At 45.3% G+C, this 18,740-nt stretch overlaps 1 protein-coding gene across 2 annotated transcripts; it reads right to left on the bottom strand.

Annotated features, from left to right (window-relative positions):
- Positions 1-50: 50 nt before the first annotated feature.
- atxn2l (ataxin 2-like) lies at positions 51-18,543 on the bottom strand. Of its 2 annotated transcripts, XM_029727114.1 has the most exons (24): positions 18,237-18,543; positions 17,853-17,959; positions 16,597-16,636; positions 16,294-16,350; positions 16,038-16,109; positions 13,947-14,130; positions 13,635-13,756; positions 12,675-12,766; positions 12,168-12,386; positions 9,804-10,114; positions 9,624-9,710; positions 9,398-9,523; positions 9,174-9,251; positions 9,004-9,065; positions 8,620-8,918; positions 6,116-6,182; positions 5,820-5,969; positions 5,627-5,690; positions 5,312-5,475; positions 4,967-5,099; positions 4,642-4,757; positions 2,124-2,306; positions 773-944; positions 51-683 (listed from the first exon to the last, which is right to left on the bottom strand). In XM_029727114.1, exons 1-24 carry the CDS (start codon positions 18,255-18,257, stop codon positions 625-627), a joined length of 2,985 nt encoding a protein of 994 aa, XP_029582974.1. In that variant the 5' UTR covers positions 18,258-18,543; the 3' UTR covers positions 51-624. The 2 variants fall into 2 exon arrangements, with proteins under 2 accessions (XP_029582974.1, XP_029582975.1); XM_029727115.1 differs by lacking the exons at positions 17,853-17,959; positions 18,237-18,543 and adding an exon at positions 17,435-17,559.
- Between the last annotated feature and the right edge of the window lie 197 nt (positions 18,544-18,740).

Raw genomic sequence — 18,740 nt, 5'->3', positions numbered from 1 at the left:
CTGGCAGCATGAGGTTGAGTTTAAAACTTTATTTTTGTATGATTTTTCAATTTTTTTGTATTTTAATAGTTTCATTATTTATTAATGGTTACCTGTAAAAGGAGGAGATGGGGAGGAAGTAAAGAGAAGTAGGTCAGGTTAAAAGGGAGCAAGTTTCATTGATTGATAACTCCTATAATTCTCTGCAGAGTCTCTTCAGTCTACTGTGAGACGATGCTTTCGCCATGTCAATCCTCTCAACTTAAATGGATCCAGCTAGCGAGGACGACTCAGTCTTTCTAAGCTTTCATTAAAACAAAATAATTCATTTTATTTCTCCGTCCCTAACAGAGTAGCAGAAAGGGAGCCTTTGATGGGCTCTCTTTAACGAAAAGGACTCCGGGTAAAAAACAGGAGAAAAAAAACAAGTTGCTTATTTTGTGGGCGAGAGGAGAGTGGCGGCGGTGGTTCCAGAAGGGGGCTTCAGTTCTCAGACCAGTTTAGCCGATCAGAGAACAACTTGATTGGGTCAGTCAAAGACTCAGTGAGGGACTGGGGGCTTCAGCTCCCTGTCCTCAGCTCCCCTCCCCTTCTTCCATCCTGTGTCCTGCTTCTTCTGTGGTCCTCAAGATGTAGGTAGGGGTGTCAGTTTCCAGGGGGGTGGAAGGAGAGCTGCTGGGTGGGGTGAGCCTGCACCTGTACAGCTAGAACACAGAACAGTCACTGACGAAGATCTGTAAATGTAAAGCTAATTTCTATTGGAGATGTAGCTCCATGACTTGAAGTTACTTACCCTGTGGGTGTTGGATGTAGTAGTGTTGGTGCGCCCCCTGCTGGGGGGGAGGGCCGTGCTGCTGGGCGGAGCTTGGGCCTTGCTGTGGGGGTGGGGCGTAGTGCAGCATCATCTGGGGCGGGCCGTGGCCTCCTTGGTGGTGGGGGCCAGACATACCTTGGGCAACATGGGCCTGGAGAAAGAGGGAGCGAGATCGTGTCATCCCTTTCTAAAAAAAACATTTAAATTCAAGACTAGTGATCTACAGACTACGGCGCTAGAAAGATTCAGAGCACAACGCAGTATGTGAATGTTTTCCGTCAAAATGGGTGGTTCCTTGTAGAACGCCGTCCTACCTTCGTTGCTGGCGACTTTTTTGGAGCTCCAAATCTGACTGTGGGGGCAGTGTTAAAAGCTCTGCTAACCTACCCCGACAGGCTTGACTAAGATCATGACATGGTGTCAGAAGTGCTTCAACATCAAATATAAGACAGGAGTGATTATTTCACAGAATAATGTTCCTCGCTGTCAGTTTAGAGTGAGCAAAAGTAGCTAACAGTGCTCCCATGTCTCGTCATTGAGCAGAGCTGAGCCGTAGTTATTGATACCCAGACTTAAAGCCACCATAAGCAGAGCGAGCTGTGTGCAGGGAGCGAGTGACAGGAGCAGCTAATGGATTTACTAATGGAGGAGGTTATTTCAGGCAGGGCCGGGGCCTTAAATTTGGCAGAAGCAATCGGGCCTGAACATCGCAGGCATGGGTAGGGCTCTGGCTTAAAGTTATGCCAGTGCCGAGCTCTACAGTGTTGTGTAGGCAATGAAGCTGTTCCTTGATCTGATCCGCAAAGTAGCATTTTGCATTGATAAACAACTACAATCTCAGCGACTGTTTAAACAAAACATTGTTGCCTTAGAATCCCCACAAAGGTATTTTGTTGAAGTAATAACTGATTCCAGGCTCTTTTGAAACAGTAAAAACAGCTAGTAGCCATGTGCCTTTCCTCTGTGATATACCACTATTTTTAGCTGATATGGGAGCAAGTCTCACTAGTCTTGAACTTTAAAGCAGCATATCAAATCATGTAGGTTACACTGGCAACTATAACATACTATCAAGGGAAGACTAACATAACTCTTTTCACAACAAATGAGAACTTGCGAATGGGAGTCTAGGAAACACAGACTGGTGAGGAAATCCTGTTAAAATCTGACTCCACCCATGCAAAGCTTGTATCGGCCTTACGTAATTTAAACAAAGACTTCTGCTATTGTTTGACTTAGTATCATTGTTTGCTTAGATCTGTTACTCTCTCCTCTCTCTGGCGAGTTGAATGTATGTGGGCTGTGTGTCCAGCGTAGTCTGGTGTTTTACCTGTGTGAGCTGTCCCAGGCCGGGGTAGTGTTGGGCCATGGGCTGGTGGGTGGGCAGGCTGTAGCCCTGCATGGGGTAAGAGGCCTGGGGAGAGCTGTGGCCAGGGGGCATGTTAGGGGGTGTGGGTGCTGGCAGGGGCCCAGAGTGGTACATGGACTGGGGCTGGGGGCCTCCCTGGCCCGACTGAAGAGGGGAAGACAAATGTGTTAGGAAATCACATACTCGTGATACACTATATTCTCACGAACATACAGTAGACTAAAAACAGGCTGGTCAGGATAAATAGGCAGTGTTTTAGCCAGCCAGGTGCCTCTCGAAGGAGCTCCATTTTGGTGGCCTCTGGTACATTCTAATGCCTTGATTCCATCCGAAATACACAACAAAATTATTAAACTATCAAGTTTACCTCCTAGATTGGAAAAATGTGTTGTGTAGAAAGACTAAAATTACAGAAAATGTACGAATTCAGTTTGTTAGTTTGATATCTATATGATCAGGACTTTTCTAGGAGATATATTAACGGTTTTACTGCAAGATATGAATTGCCACACCGATCTAAATGTCATATTTTATTAAAAACAAAAAGGAAGTAAATACCCCACATTAACGAATGAAAAGGTAAACTCAGTATTTTGTAATCCTGGTCCTGGGGGCCCAAAGGGGTGAACATTTTGTTTTTGCCCTACCAGTAGACAATCATCTTTGAGGATTTGAGTCAATACATTTCTGAATATTGTTGAACTCCATTTTAATGCCTGGATTCCATGAGGGTCCTAATTATCATATTTGGACCAGAATGAGGCTCCCCACTACCTATTGCTGCGGTGATGATTCACCATGTTCATCTGTTTTCTTAACTTACAGTATCTGCAGTTAATCACTAAAAGGCCTAGGCCTACCAGTAGCCTACGCAAATTAGGGCGCCAAATCAACTGATGCAATTTGATAGTATACACCTACTGACAAGAGTCCCTCACTTTAGTCTGGCAAGCCCCGACATCCTAGGAAATATGTTTTACTTGTCCCGATACCATGTACATATAACCACTTTGCATGATTTATGAATGGCAAATGGATATAGATCGACTTTATTCAGTCAGTTCGACACCTTTTATAAACTAAACACTTGTTCAGTTGTCAACCAAAGCACACTAGGCTAAATAGCCTATGCGCCATGACGCTGCGTGGCTGGCTACGTGAACAAAAATAAAATGCAATATGCAAGAAAACAATAATTAGGCGAAGTGGATTTCAACTCATCGTTACCACTTACATTACATGGGACGTGTAAATCCACGAGCATCACGCCTTCTCCGTGTAAAGACATTTGAATGCAACCAACCACAGCGCACACAAATTGTAATGGCAGGCGGGACAGACAGCAGACTGCGTTTACCCGTCATCGCTCGCTTTGATTGACAGGCGCCTATCCCCTCAATAGATCGCTAGAAGATCCATACTGTTCATTCTAGCGGGACAGGGCTCGACGGACTAGTGAATTGAAACTTAAATGACAAGTAGCCTAGTTCATGAAGTGGAAAAAGTAGAGTGTTGAAAATGAGTCTAACCCGCTGATTAGCCGACGGCTGGTGCTAATGGAAAACACTGAACAGGGGCCTTACAGCCTGGTATGATGTCTTCAACTTTTCCTGTTGAAAATAAATATTCCAAGTATAATTCTACTATTTGTATTCATTTGCATCACTGGGTACAAATGGGCGAGGAGGTACGGGGTAGGGTGGGCCAGGCCCACTAAGGCCTGCCCATAACACCGGCCCTGACTAAGCCAAACATCTGAACAGATTCTCTCTTAAATCAAAATCTCTCTCTCAAGCCGCCAGTTCTGGTTGTAGACCGCACGTTCACGACCCATAGAGATGTATAAAGGGCACACTTTCTACTAGACGGGAAAAACCCTCTATGGGCTTTGCTATCACAGAAGCGATCAATAGCAAAGATCAGAAGCGCGCCCTCTATACATTTCTATGGACAGCAGCAGTCATGACATTTCTCTAAAAACAGCCGTTCTCCGCTTGCTTGAGAACTAAATGAGGGAACAGGTCAAGATCGGATCAATGGAAACACGTGTCCCGATTCTGAAAGTAACGCCAAGAAGTAACGTGTAAAAAGACTACTCATTAAAGTAATCTGATTATGTAACAAGTTACTTTAACGCATAACGCCCGACACTGCTGGAGTGCCACTTTAATTACAGGTTCCTCACAGGAAACATGCAGCACAGACACCGACAAGATAGAATCTGTCCTACACCATTACGTGAATCCCCCCCCACACACACACACAGCCTAGCGGTTAAAGCGTTGGGCCAGTAAGCGAAAGATAGCTGGTTTGTATACCCGAGCTGACAAAGTGAAATCTGTCGATGTGACCCTGCTTCAGGGGCGCCGTACTACCATAGCTGACCCAGTAAAATAACACATTTTACTGCACCTATCCGGTGTATGTGACAAAACAAACACACACACACACACACACACATCTGGGCCTGTTGGTTTACCTGTCCGTGCCCAGGGCTGGGGGCAGTGTGCTGGGGAGGGGGCTGGCTCCCAGTAGGTGTGCTGGAGGGCTGCGGAGGGTGCATGGAGCTAGAATGGTGGGAGAACTGCTGGGGAGCTAAGAGACAGATGGAAGACTAACTTGAACCTGAAGTATGTGGATTCAAACATCATTTACAAACCAAAGAGCCTTGAACAATGACAGTCTTTGAAGAAATTAATTGTATTGATGCGACTGTCTGTAAGCAGGACGTTGTCCTGTACACAACTAAAATGATGTAGTCTTGCTGAGTGTACTTTTAAAACAGAGACAGCGCGTTATCTTACCATACATGGCCTGTTGTGGTCCCGGGGGCCCCTCTGTCTGTCCGGGGTACTGAGGGCCTGGGGGGCCCAGAGCCTGGGGGTGGCCCGCCTGAGTCAACATCCTGGCTCCACCCTGCAGCATAGAGTACACTGGCTAGAGGGAGAGGATAAAGAACGAAAGAAGGAGAAAAGAGTGAGATAAGAACATTTAATGATATGAACAAAACATTTTTTTTTAAATCCTATGCAGGTCAGGCTTCTATTGAAACAAAACTTCCATCCACAACACACATTTTGGGTCTCCGGACCTATGCTGTTATAAGCGTGGATAAGTATTAGCGCCAGCACCACTAGCACAATAGTTACCTGTCCGGGGTAGTGGGGCATGCCCTGGATGACCTGACTGTACTGCAGGTAGGCCTGGGGGTAGGGGGAGGCCACCAGGGGAGGGCCTGCTGCAGACGCTGCAGCCTGGAGCATCTGGGGCTGAGAAGAGCCGTGGTGGTCTGGACGAGGGCCTACCACCTGGCCTGGGGGGGGTTAACATACTGATCATAACTTTAATTCTTTACTTGTTGATTTCAAAATGTTCCCCAGTTGCTAAATTAAAAAAGAGAAAGGTTAGGACAGTGCTGCGACCAACCTATTGATTAGGCAACACAATGGTGTGAGTGTGTGTACCTTTAGCTCTGGGATACTTCCCCTGCTGGACTGTGGACATGGTGTACTGATACATCTGGGGAGGCTGGGAAACAAAAGGACAGTTATACCCCAACATCAAGTGTATACACACCATTTGTTTTTTTACACCCCAGACACACTAATGCGTATTTTTCACAGAGAACGAAGTCAAAACACACAGCCTCAGTCCTACCTGTACAGAGTGTCCCTGTATCTGTACGGGGGAGAGGTAGGACAGGTAGGGGGTGCTGTAGATGGCCTGTTGTCCCGGGGGGGGCTGGAGCACCACGGAGGGGCTGGGAGGAGTGGGCCGCGGGGGAGTGGGGGCTGGGGACGGCTTCACCTGGGGAGGAGAGAAGGTGCACAGCTTAGGTTGGTTTGTGAGATAATGTGAGTGTGTGTTTAGTTGAACTCCTGGCCAAACAGGTTGCTTTGAGAGAGAATTTGTTCTCAACTACTTCCGTGAGAGTGAGAGTGAGAGAGACAGACCAGGGTCATGGGTGCCTTGAAGACGAACTCTTTGGCGTTGGGGTTCAGCGTAGACTTCTTCACCTGGCTAAATAAAAACACACAGAAGGAGAGCGAGATGACTACTCCAAATCATCTTTCAAATCCCTTTTCCATACATCCATCCTCAACACGGCGACTACCTTGCCCACCTGAGGATGGGGCTCACTTTTGACTTAATTTAGCACTGTATCAACATATTGTTATTGTTATAAAAATCCATACCAGTATTCATGATATAGCACCCAGATCCTGCATAATACCTACAGATAAGTGTCAACACATCTTATCAACACTAGGGGTGTAAGGGTACTATAGGGGTGTAAGGGGACCTCGGTTCGGTCCGCATTGTGAACCTGTACCTTTCATTGTGCGTTCGTAACCAAGAGGGAAAGGGGAATTTACCACATACGACTGGGGAAAAACCCACTTGAACAGTCCTCAAGCTGGTAATTACTAGTAGGGAAACTCGTCTATCATCCTGAGCACCCACTTCTCCCACATGTTGACCTCTGACATAATTTAAAGAAATGGTCTCTATAACAGCATTTTCGGCAGTTAAATACAACAAAACATTATTTATAAAAAGCAATCTATTCATTTAAGGTATAGGGGGCAGTATTTTCATTTTTGGATGAAAAGCGTGCCCAGAGTAAACTGCCTAATACTCGGGCCCAGAGTCAAATATTTGCATAGAAAACACTCTGAAGTTTCTAAAACTGTTTGAATGATGTCTCTGAGTATAACAGAACTCATATGGCAGGCAAAAAAAAAAAAATCCTACCAGGAAGTGGGAAATCTGAGAATTGTAGTTCTTTTGAATCCCTATCGAAACTACAGTGTCTGTGGGGTCACGGTGCACTTCCTAAGGCTTCCATTGGCTGTCAACAGCCTTTAGAAACATGTTTCATCCTTCTCCTGTTACTGGGCAGAAAATAGGAGCTCAGTCAATGAGTGGACTGCCTATGGACAAAGGACTTGGTGATGCGCAAGCCCACCAGTGCGCCGTTCCTTCTTTTCCTTCTTGAATGAATACGCTATTGTCGGGTTGGAATATTATCAACGTTTTAGGTTAAAAAGACCCTAAGGATTGATTGTAAACAACATTTGACATGATTCTACGAACGGTAATGGAACTATTTGACTTTTCCTGTCTGGATTTACGCTCGCGCGTTATGCCTTTGGATAGTAATCTGAACGCACGAACAGAACGGAGGTATTTGGACATAAATATGGAGTATTTCGAACAAAAATAAAATTTATTGTGGAAGTAGCAGTCCTGGGAGTGCATTCTGACGAAGATCAGCAAAGGTAAGAGAATATTTATAATACTAATTCTGAGCTTAGTTGACCCCAGAACTTGCCGGGTATCTGTATAGCTTGCTTTGATGGCGAGCTATGTACTCAGAATATTGAAAAATGTGCTTTCTCTGTAAAGCTATTTTAAAATCTGACACAGCGGTTGCATTAAAGAGAAGTATATCCATAATTCTTTCAATAACTGTTGTAAATTTGATCAACGTTTATGATGAGTATTTTTGTAAATTGATGTGCACATTCAACGGAAGTTTTGGTGGGAATACATTTTCTGAACATCACGCGCCAATGTAAAATGGGGCTTTTGTATACAAATATGAACTTGATCGAGCAAAACATACATGTATTGTGTAACATGAAGTCCTATGAGTGCCATCTGATGAAGATCAAAAGGTTAGTGAATATTTTAGCTGTATTTTTGTTTTTTGTGATGCATGTCCTTGCTTGGAAAATGGCTGTATGGTTTTTCTTGTGAAGTTTATGTCCTAACATAATCTAATTGTATGCTTTCGCCGTAAAGCCTTTTTGAAATCGGACAATGTGGTTAGATTAATGAGAAGTTTATCTTTAAAATGGTGTAAAATAGTTGATTGTTTGAGAAAATGAAATTGCGATTTTTGCTGTTTTGTATTTCGCGCCATGCTATTTCACTGGCTGTTGAATAGTGTGTCCCGCAGGTGGGACGGTAGCATCCCACGTAGCCCCGAGAAGTTAATGTGTTTTTTTTAAACTCTACCATTTGTTTACAAGCACGATAGCTGTACTTTCAGTTTATGGTTGACACAGCTTGTTGGCCATTAGCCGATTGGCATTTTGCAACGAGTTCAAATCACAAGAATGCGTCCAACTAGTATTTACGACTTCACAACTGGTAACTTCCCACCTCCCACATGGTTACAAACGCAGCATCGGAGTACAAACTTGAGGCCCAACATAACAATCCAGCCAAAACAGACAATGCAAGGAACATTGTGAATGACATTACATTTTTCCCGTGACCACACAACCGTAATATGTACCGAACCGTGGGTTTGGTGAACCGTTAAACCCCCTAATCAACACTACAACATATAACAGATGAACTGTAGGTATTAGGTTGACTTAGGAGTAGACTATTACACTACACTGTGGAATAATGTACTGTATTGCACAGTTCTTGGGTCACTTACTCAGCCACGCCCTCCACTCGCTCGCCACCCTCCTCGCTGCCAGGGGTCCTGGCTGGCTGGGGTGTCCCTGCAGCCTGTCTATCTGGACCTGATGACTGAGAGGCGGTGTTGGGGGCTGGAGAGGGGGTAGGGGTGGTGGGGTTCGGGGTGAAGGAGGACCCCTCTCCAGTCTGAGGGTCCTGGGAGGGGGTGTGGCCAGGGGCGGGTATAGACTCGGCTGTGGTGGCGGAGTCTGATGGGGAGGGCTGGGCGGGTTCTGAGGAAGTGGGGCCAGCAGAAGGGGAGGAGCTGGGCTGGAGCTGTGGAAGAGAGCGAGGGTGTCAGAATCAGATAAGATACATGGGGTCACACACAGGCACACATGGACACGAGACACATACTTACCCTGAACTCTTTACCAAATTTCCGGAGCTCCTCCAACTGTGTTCTCTGCAGGACTGAGGGAACTGAGAGGGAGAGAGAAAATCATGGAGAGAAAAATCTACTTTTCAAAAGACCTGAGATGAGGGGAAGGACAGGGTCCAGTCAAATGGAGAGGAAGTGAGAGAGCTAACCTTTGCCGCTCTTGCCGTCCTGAGGGCTGGCTGGGCCTTCTGTCCTCTCCTTAGCCGCTGAGCTCAGGATCTCATTCACTGAGAGCGAGAGAAAAAGATAGCAAGAGACAGATGGAGAAATAAAGAGGTAGAAAAAGGAACAGAAATCAAAAAATTATTCACAAAAATAACTTCAATAGAACAATAAGTAAGAATAATAATAGTGTAGTAATCCTCCTCCTCACCATCCACAGTGAACAGAGGGGTGGGGCCAGAGGACTTGGGTGTTGCCGAGGCAATCGAGGAGGAGGAAGTGTCCAGGTAGGCAGGGCTAGCCAGAACGGGGTCGTCTAGTTTTGGAGAGCGAGAGACTGCGGGGAGAGAGAAAGAAGGGAGAGGTGAGGGATGTGAATAGTCTAGAATGATGGAAATGTGTGTTTGTGTGCACTTTCAGATGAGGTGTGTGTGTACCTGCAGGTGAGGACTGGGAACTTGGGTTGCGCAGAGTTCTATTGGTCTGTACGGATCTCTGGGCTTTGGGAGAAGTTCTAGATGACACTGATGCACAGAAAGAGCACATTTAAAACCCAATATACCCCAAAAAAACTCACACTCCCTCCCTCAAAATACCCAAACAGACAGAGGCCTTACCTCCGTTGACAGAAGAGCGTGAGGCATCGGCTAGAGCTTGTGGGTGAGAGATGGAGTGAGGGATCGGGTGAGAGGAGGAAGAGGAGGGGGTTGGGCTACTGGGCTGGGCCGGGGGGCTGGCTTGGGACTGGTGGGGAGAGTAGGCGCCCCTGACGGACAGCGGGCTGCTTCTATCAGAACCCTGGGAGGGCCTAGAGGAGCCGGGGACTCCTGTTCGATTGGGTATTGGACCAGAGGCTCCGCCCCTCAGGCTGCTGGGGGACACACCCATCTCCCTGGCCCTCTGGGGAAGAGGAATGTATTTACCCTCCCTAGAGAGAGAGAAGTATAAACGCAACAATTTCAAAGATTGTACTGAGTAACAGTCAATTGAAATAAATGAGGCCCTACTCTATGGATTTCACATAACTGGGAATAGAGATATGCATCTGTTGGTCACAGATACCATAAATAAAAAAGGTAGAGGCGTGGATAAAAAAAAACACACTCGGTATCTGGTGTGACCACCATTTGCCTCATATCCTTCGCATAGAGATGATCAGGCTGTTGATTGTGGCCTGTGGAATGTTGTCCCACTCTTCAATGGCTGTGCGAAGTTGCTGGATATTGGCAGGAACTGGAACGCGCTGTCGTACACGTTGATCCAGAACATCCCAAACATGTTCAATGGGTGACACGTCTGGTGAGTATGCAGGCCGAGAAAGAACCCAGAATTTTTTTTTACCCCCTTTTCTCTCCAATTGCATGGTATTCAATTGGTAGTTACAGTCTTGTCTCATCGCTGCAACTCCCGTACGGACTCAGGAGGGGCGAAGGTCGAGAGCCATGCGTCCTCCGAAACACGACCCAGCCAAGCCGCACCGCTTCTTGACACAATGCCCGCTTAACCCGGAAGCCAGATGCACCAATGTGTCGGAGGGAACACTGTACACCTGGCGACCGTGTCAGCGTGCATGCGCCCTGCCTGCCACAGGAGTCGCTAGAGCGCGATGGGACAAGGACATCCCGGCCAGCCAAACCCTCCCCTAACCTGGACGAAGCTGGGCAAATTGTGCGCCGCCACATGGGTCTCCCAGTCGCGGTCGGCTGCGACGGAGCCTGGCCTCGAACCAGGATCTCTAGTGGCACAGCGATGCAGTGCCTTGCGTCACTCGGGAGGCCTCCTGAACTGGGACATTTCAACTTCCAAGAATTGTGTACAGATCCTTGCGACATGGAGCCTTGCATACTGAAATATGAGGTGATGGTGGAGTAAGAATGGCATGACAATGGGCCTCAGGATCTCATCACAGTATCTCTGTGCATTCAAATTGCAATCGATAAAATGCAGTTATGTTCATTGCCCGTAGCTTATACCTGCCCATACCATAACCCCACCACCACAGGACATTCTGTTGACAATGTTGACATCAGCAGACCGCTCGCCCACACAAAGCCATATATGCTTTCTGCCATCTGCCCGGTTTAGTTGAAAACGGGATATCATCCGTGAAGAGCACACTTCTCCAGTGTGTTAGGGGCCAACAACTCTGGTGGACATCCCTGCAGTCAGCATGTCAATTGCACGCGCCCTGAAAACTTGAGACATCTGTGGCATTGTGTTGTGTGCCAAAACTGCACATTTTAGAGTGGCCTTTTATTGTCCCCAGCACAAGGTGCACCTGTATAAGGATCATGTTATTTAATCATCTTCTTGACATGCCACACCTGTCAGGTGGATGGATTATCTTGGCAATGGAGAAATGCTCACTAACAGGGATGTAAACAAATGTGTGCAACATTTGAGCGAAATAAGCTTCTGGTGCACATGAAGGGCAGAGTTGCTAAGAAAAGGCCATATCTCAGACTGGCCAATAAAAATAAAAGATTAAGATGGGCAAAAGAACACAGAGGAACTCTGCCTAGAAGGCCAGCATCCCGGAGTTGCCTCTCCACTGTTGACGTTGAGACTGGTGTTTTGCGGGAACTATTTAATGAAGCTGCCAGTTGAGAACTTGTGAGGCATCTATTTCTCAAACTAGACACTCTAATGTACTTGTCCCCTTGCCCAGTTGTGCACCGGGGCCTCCCATTCCTCTTTCTATTCTGGTTAGAGCCAGTTGACACGTGCCATTGGAACACAGGAGTGATGGTTGCTGAAAATGAGCCTCTGTACGCCTATGTAGATATTCCATTAAAAAACTGCCGTTTCCAGCTACAATAGTCCATTACAACATTAACAATGTCTACACTGTATTTCTGATCAATCTGATGTTATTTTAATGGACAAAAAAAAAGTGCTTTTCTTTCAAAAACAAGGACATTTCTAAGTGACCCCAAACCTTTGAACGGTAGTGTATGCCTGCGATTCCCTTACGGTCTCACCTGCTCCCGGCACTACTCTGGAATCCAGGGCTGCCCCTCTCCCTCCCCTCATCTCTCTCTCGGACCACGGCGCTGTACTTGTCCTCCTCGCTCTTATCGTCGTTCTCCAGGTTGGTGCGGTGACGGTACTGGGGGCTGCCCTCGATCTCATTCGCTAGGCGGGCCGCACGTGCCTCCCGCTGCCGGAAGCCATCCGAGCTGCCCCTTTCCAGGGGAACACTGAAGGGGGAGAAAGACAGAGATAAGACCTCCAAGGTCATTCAAAAACGTGTGTGAGAGAGAAAGGGAGATGTGAGTGAGTAAGGCTGTGTTCACACAGGAAGCCCAATTCTGACCTCTTTTTCACTAATTGGCCTTTTGACCGATCAGCTCTGAAAAAGATGTGATCGGTCAAAAGACCAATCACTGGAAAAAAACAACACAGAATGATACAGAGCTATATAGACAGACAGAGTGACCTTAGCTCCTTATTATGATTGTGGAATATGCTGAGGGGAGAATACTCACGTGTACATGGAGAGGCTGGAATCGTAGGTGGACGTGACGCCATATGTCTCCTCGTTAAACTTGAACATTTCGCTGGCATCCCAGCCATTAGACTAACAGAGACAGAAGAACCGTACGGTAAGTGTGTGCCTGTGTCTCACCAAGTGTGCGCAAGTCAGTAACCAGGTTTCCATCCAACCATTTCATGCAGATTACTTGACAAAAAAAAAATATATATATTTAAATGTTAACTCAAAAGGCATGATAGAAACAGCGAATTTGCCGTCAAAATATATTATTGTCGACAACACCGTTTTTGGTTCGGTGAAATCGATTTTTGCCATAATTGAGGTGGAAACGCTGCTGTGGGCAACTACTGAAATAATAACCATCGTGTCGAAATAAACTTGGGAGTCACGCAATGATGTGTTACGTTCTTGTAACCTACTACCATCACGACGTGTGAAAGCATAAAGACTTTACAAGCAGATGAAATAAGTTATGAACTTCCCGTTGTGGTTAAGTGCACGGTGAGATTCATGAAAATGTCCAATAAATATTGAGGTTGTTATTTGAACGCTGGTGACGTGATGATTGGCTGCAATTATCAAATAAAAATGAGCTTGCTCTTATCCATATCATCATATTCATCAGCAAACAGAGAGCATGCACTAAAACCAGACTGGGAAAGTTTGCTATTTATCACAACAGTTTGTGTGACAAAACCATCAGTAGAGTAAAACATGTGATGGAAACCCACTGAACTTCTGTTTATCATTTGGTACATGGTAAATGAAGCGCAAGTGTTTATGTGCACTAGGTCATCACGCAGTTGTTTTGGTAGCAACAAGTCTGTTTGATAGAAACCCAAATTGAGGTAGGATTTTTTTTTATACCGCAGATTTTAGAATCTGTTACAAATTGGATGGAAACCTAGCTACTGTGTCTATGCATTTCTCTGCGTGTGTGAGCGCGCCTCACCGTGTCTGTCTCCAGGTCGAAGCCTTCTCCGTTGCTGTCGCCTCCATCCCACCGCTGCAGCACCTTCTCCCGGTGTTCCCCGTTCACCCGCGATGAGCTGATTGCTGTATCTGTGAAAGCATCTACAAAGCCCCAACTTGAAGGTATAATGTGTCATCTACTAGTGGTACATAATGATACACACACACACACACACACACACGGTTCACCCTCCCATCTGTCTCATTCAGTTCCATTGCTTACTTAAACACACATCCTTATCTTGAATCAGTTTCAGTCACACTGACAACGCACTCTCTCACACACACTTACCTCTGATGGCGTAGTTGAGGTCCACATCTCGGCAAGTCATTGTGACCAGGTCGCCGGGGCTGAAGATCATGGTGTCTGTGATCTCCTCGATCCTGGGCAGAGAGGGGGGCAAGCCTCCCCCTCCGTCTCCATCCGCATCTCCTCCCTCACTCCGCTTGTGGACCGCGTCGACCACCAGCTCACACTGGAGAAAAACACATTAGGACCACAGATGAACCACAGAGGTTAAGTGAAGAGCGGCTGCAGGCAGTGGTCAATGTGACCTGTGGGTGTATTCCTTACACTGATTCTATTGCAAAACGCTGTCTGCCGCAAAACATTTTGCAACGAAATCCATTTACTCCAAACGTAAAACATTTTTGGACAATTTCAGGTAGGTCCCTCCTGGTGTTGCATGGTATACCAAAACTTCAGTCGTTTTTCGATACTAGAACATGAAAAACTGTTCGGTACTACATTTTTTGTTACTTTCGGTACTTCTGTCAAACGTGTCTCACGGATCAAGTGTGTCTATCAGCACAGCCGACCTCTTATTATAGTGTGCACTGTGCCTGCTCCACTTACTCATTGCTAGCCTGCACTGGGAGTCTGGGCTGCATCATGTTTGCCGCACACAAGTTAACACACTTTAATAATGAGACACGACGGCACGTAGAAATGTCGAAACTGTTACTTACTGTTCGCAAAACAATGTCAATATAGGCTACAACACTTTACAATGCAAGATGACACCAGTAGCTTCCAGCTATTGCAGGCCAACTTTCCTTGCTAGCTGACAGGTAAAGCTAACATCAATTCACTACCCTAGTACTTTGTGAACTATAGCGCAAACCATAACGCAAAATATGCTGACTTCAATGTTGATCGCCACAAAAAACGTTATCCATTCTCTTATTTCGGTCTCTCTCACAAAGATAATCTATTGCCTCAGCGAACTGACTATGCTCCTACGGGCCGTCCCCCTCTTGCCTCGTGAATGGCGTCATTCCTGGTAGACAGTGCACATTTTTATAAAAGAAGCTGCTTCAATGCAAATGTTGATCGGTACAATAAAATAAGTCCAAAAATGTAAAAGAAACAGATTGTCACCTGTAGCCCCATGAAATCAGCCAAAAATAAGCTCAATAACTCAATGCATGCACACACTCCTATTGAATAGGGGCGACAGGGTAGCCTAGTGGTTAGAGCGTTGGGCTAGTAACCGAAAGGTTGCAAACAAATCTGTTGTTCTGCCCCTGAACAAGGCAGTTAACCCACTGTTCCTAGGCCGTCATTGAAAATAAGAGTTTGTTCTTAACTGACTTGCCTAGTTAAATAAAGGTAAAATAAAAAATAGGCATTGACCTTGTTTTTGGGTAGGCCTAGGCCATCGTAAATTTACCCAGTTTATCAAGAGATTTACCATTCAAATAAATTAACATTATGTTAAGTAGTTAGATTGTTTTTAACAAAGTCAAATTGATTGTATGATTGTGAAATTGATTAATTAATGCATACACATGGCTGTGCCTAACAAAGTGTCCCAAAAAATGTTTTACTCAAAAGATGCCCGACGGTTGAACAGAACAGTAGCTGAGTTTATCGGTCTGGATCAGGTGCAATTCTGTGTCTTTGGCTAATATGCTTTCTTTTATTTGCTGTGGTATTATTTTGGCATCTATCGTGATATATCATGTAAACATGGTATCGAAGTAAAAAAACAAAATCTGGTATCGTGACAACACTAGTCCCTAGAGTAAACGGTAAAAGGGGTAGCATGTAGCCTAACGGTTAAGAGCAGTGGGCCAGTAACTGAAAGGTTGCTGGTTCAAATCCCAGAGCCCTTAAACAACTGCTCCCGGGGCGCCGATGACGTGAACGTTGATTAAAGCAAACCCCCGCACCTCTCTGATTCAGAGGGAGGGGTTGGGTTAAATGCGGAAGACATTTCGGTTGAATGCATTCAGATGTGCAACTGACTAGGTTTTGTAACAAATCCGACTAATGAATACATCAGAGATCTGACCACAACCATGTTTCTAGGAGCGGTCTATAACGTGCCAGTATGCAGAACACCCCTGTATGGTCTAATACAAGGTAGTATACAATTACCCTTGAGCTGAGGGTCTTGAAGATGCCTTCATACACATTTCCACTCTTCACTCGGACGTCACAGGTGGAGCCCTTGATGGATAATAATAATAATAATAATAATATGGTTATTGATCATTTCATGGTGATATACATTAGTAGACAGTTGTCTACAACTTAAATAGTGGAAATAGTGCACATTAGGGCATAGTGTATGTGCTGCATCAAAGTAAGGCACCATGGTGGACCAGGACTAATTGACCAAATGAACACTCACCACTACAGCTGTGAGATAGTGAAGCATCCTGGTGTTGTTGTAGACACCTTCAAATACCTGTGTAAACAAGCATGTCTGACTTCAGTATGGCATGGACCTCTATTTCAAAGCTCCAAAAAATGTGACATTACTCTAAACGCAATTTTCTTTTAACATTTTAGAGTTTACACTTTGTACAGTAGTGCACTAGTATGGAAGCAAACAAAGAGAAAGACAACCTACATTATGTCATCAAAAGGGTACTAGGCTATGCACTTCTGTAGTACATGCTGGATAGCCTACATTTCATGATATATGACTTACGGGAGAGGACTGAGATGGCGGCTTCATTGTATTTCTTGTCCTGAATGTGAAGAGAGAACATTAGCAACAGACAAGACAAATGGGTGTAGCTGGCTCCGGGGCAAAATGCTGCACCGCTAGAAATAGGCCGGCAGCTGCACCACTTTCAATGTAGCTAACTAACATGCAAACTTGCGAAGCATTATGGACACGGGACATTTTGCGATGATCAAATGTGGACTTTTTAGCCTGGTGGTCCTCGATCTGTCATAGGACTGCATGAAGCTAGCTAGATGATCTAGAAGACCCGTCTATGCAGCCGTAGGGCAAAAGACTTATCACGGTCACGAATGCGTGCCGACGCCGGTGATCTACATTAGCTAGCTATGACATTTGGTGGGGGGGAAACAAGCTAGCCCCGCAGCGGATCATGTTCTGTTCTTTATTACAGTGCCGTACGACATTGTTTGTGAGGCTTAACCAAAACAATTGTGTTGACACAAGCTGGCTAACTAGGGTCAGCTAAAACCGAAGGTAACGTTAAAGCGATGTGGCTAACAATATAGCTCACGTTACCTAGCGGTAGCCAGCTAACGTGCAACTATTTTAGCTAAAGTAATCTGGTAACTGGCTAACAGCTGAGTAACTGGCGAGATTGTCAAAAGATCAAAAATCTAAACATTAGCTAGTTTAGGTACAATACAATAGCTAGCTGTTTGTTGTCTAGTTAACGTTAGCTAGCTAGCTAAAAAAGACAGCTAGTAAGGAGGAAACCAACTGCAAACTGGTAAATAATGTAAGAATTTATAAATATCGAGAGAGACGTTGAATCCAATAAATAATGAAAGAGTATTAATACTTTTTAGTCATGTGCATCCCTGTTACTCCGCAGTCTTGTTGATTCTGTGAAAAATCACACGACTTGACAGGCCAAACAAAATCTAAAGCAAATGCTTAAAAACACAACAAAACACGGATAATCCCCTCCCCACAGAAAGTGAATGGGCATAATGGCGTCAATCAAAATGTATCGTCTATCCCATTGGTTCGGACACCGGTCAATCATAGCAATGTCGATTTAGCAGAAACTTTGTGCCCATTGGCCGCAACCTACACCTATTATATTTACTTGGTTCCAATTGGCTTAAAACAACGATTTAAAGCCTTCATTTGACATGGGCACACCCACTGTAATCCTCGTATTGACCGGTAAACCTCTATGGATATGTGGCAGATCCCCGGACTTGCTTGACGACTGTGGCCGAACATGTGCTTACCTTCCAGGCACAGCTCTGTTGGTATTGCTCCCGCTGATATGAGGGGGCAAACCGGCTGGCCCTGCCGTTCCATTTGAGGTTTTTCGTCCGCCTGAACCGGGTTGTTGCTGGTGTGACACGTGCCAATAATTACACCTCAAGTAACAGTTATACGGATTACATTTGCCTTTAGTCTACTAAATAGTATTTGACATTACCAGACTAGCTACCTCGCTAGTGTACAATTAAGTCATTGAGGACACCATCGATAAAGCTCACGTTAGCTATCCAACTTTTAGCTAGCTGCTAACAAATATCGAACCAGCTAGCTAGAATTCATACACACAGAAACCAATACATGTAGCAGCAAGTGACCATTAACAACTTGACACAACTACAACTCACGTTCTGTCGACGAAAAGACATTGCCTCTTCGGATCTCAATCGATAGTTTATCTGGCTACTGGCTAGCTAGAAGAGCAAGCAGTAATGTCCCTTCTGTAGCTAAAACTTTTAGCACGTCGTTTTCGTTTCCTCTCCGTAGATATAGTCTTGCGTGTGGCTTATTCCGATTGCATGTCATTTGTAACTTGAACAAATTCTAAAACTCGGGGAAAACAAATTCGCCGGTTTGGCACCACAAAGATGCTGTAGTCTGCGCGTGACTGACTGGGTTGATGGGGGCATGTACGAGTGTGTATGTGCGCATTCACAAATTAAGAACGTGCACGCGCTAAACAGTTTAGACCCCAAAACTGCGGTCATCACTAGTTTCCAGCCAAACCCCGCCTATATCTAAAATGTATCTTAAATTCTGATTTTAAACCTAACCCGAACCACATTGCTGACCGTATGACTAACCTTAAATTATGACCCAAAAACTCATTTTTGTTTTCATGACATTGCCAT

Source organism: Salmo trutta, chromosome 32 (assembly GCF_901001165.1).
Source record: "Salmo trutta chromosome 32, fSalTru1.1, whole genome shotgun sequence".
Lineage (NCBI taxonomy): Eukaryota > Metazoa > Chordata > Actinopteri > Salmoniformes > Salmonidae > Salmo > Salmo trutta.
The sequence above is the reverse complement of the archived record's forward strand: the minus strand, read 5'-3'. Positions and strand labels throughout refer to the sequence as shown.

Excerpts from the sequence above, each read along its gene's own strand:
- atxn2l (XM_029727114.1), bottom strand. The coding sequence starts at position 18,257 with ATGTCTTTTCGTCGACAGAAC. Across the intron at positions 17,960-18,236 it reads TGTCTTTTCGTCGACAGAAC|CAACAACCCGGTTCAGGCGG; the intron begins GTGAGTTGTAGT and ends GTGTCACACCAG. Across the intron at positions 16,351-16,596 it reads CGCCATCTCAGTCCTCTCCC|GTATTTGAAGGTGTCTACAA; the intron begins GTAAGTCATATA and ends TTGTTTACACAG.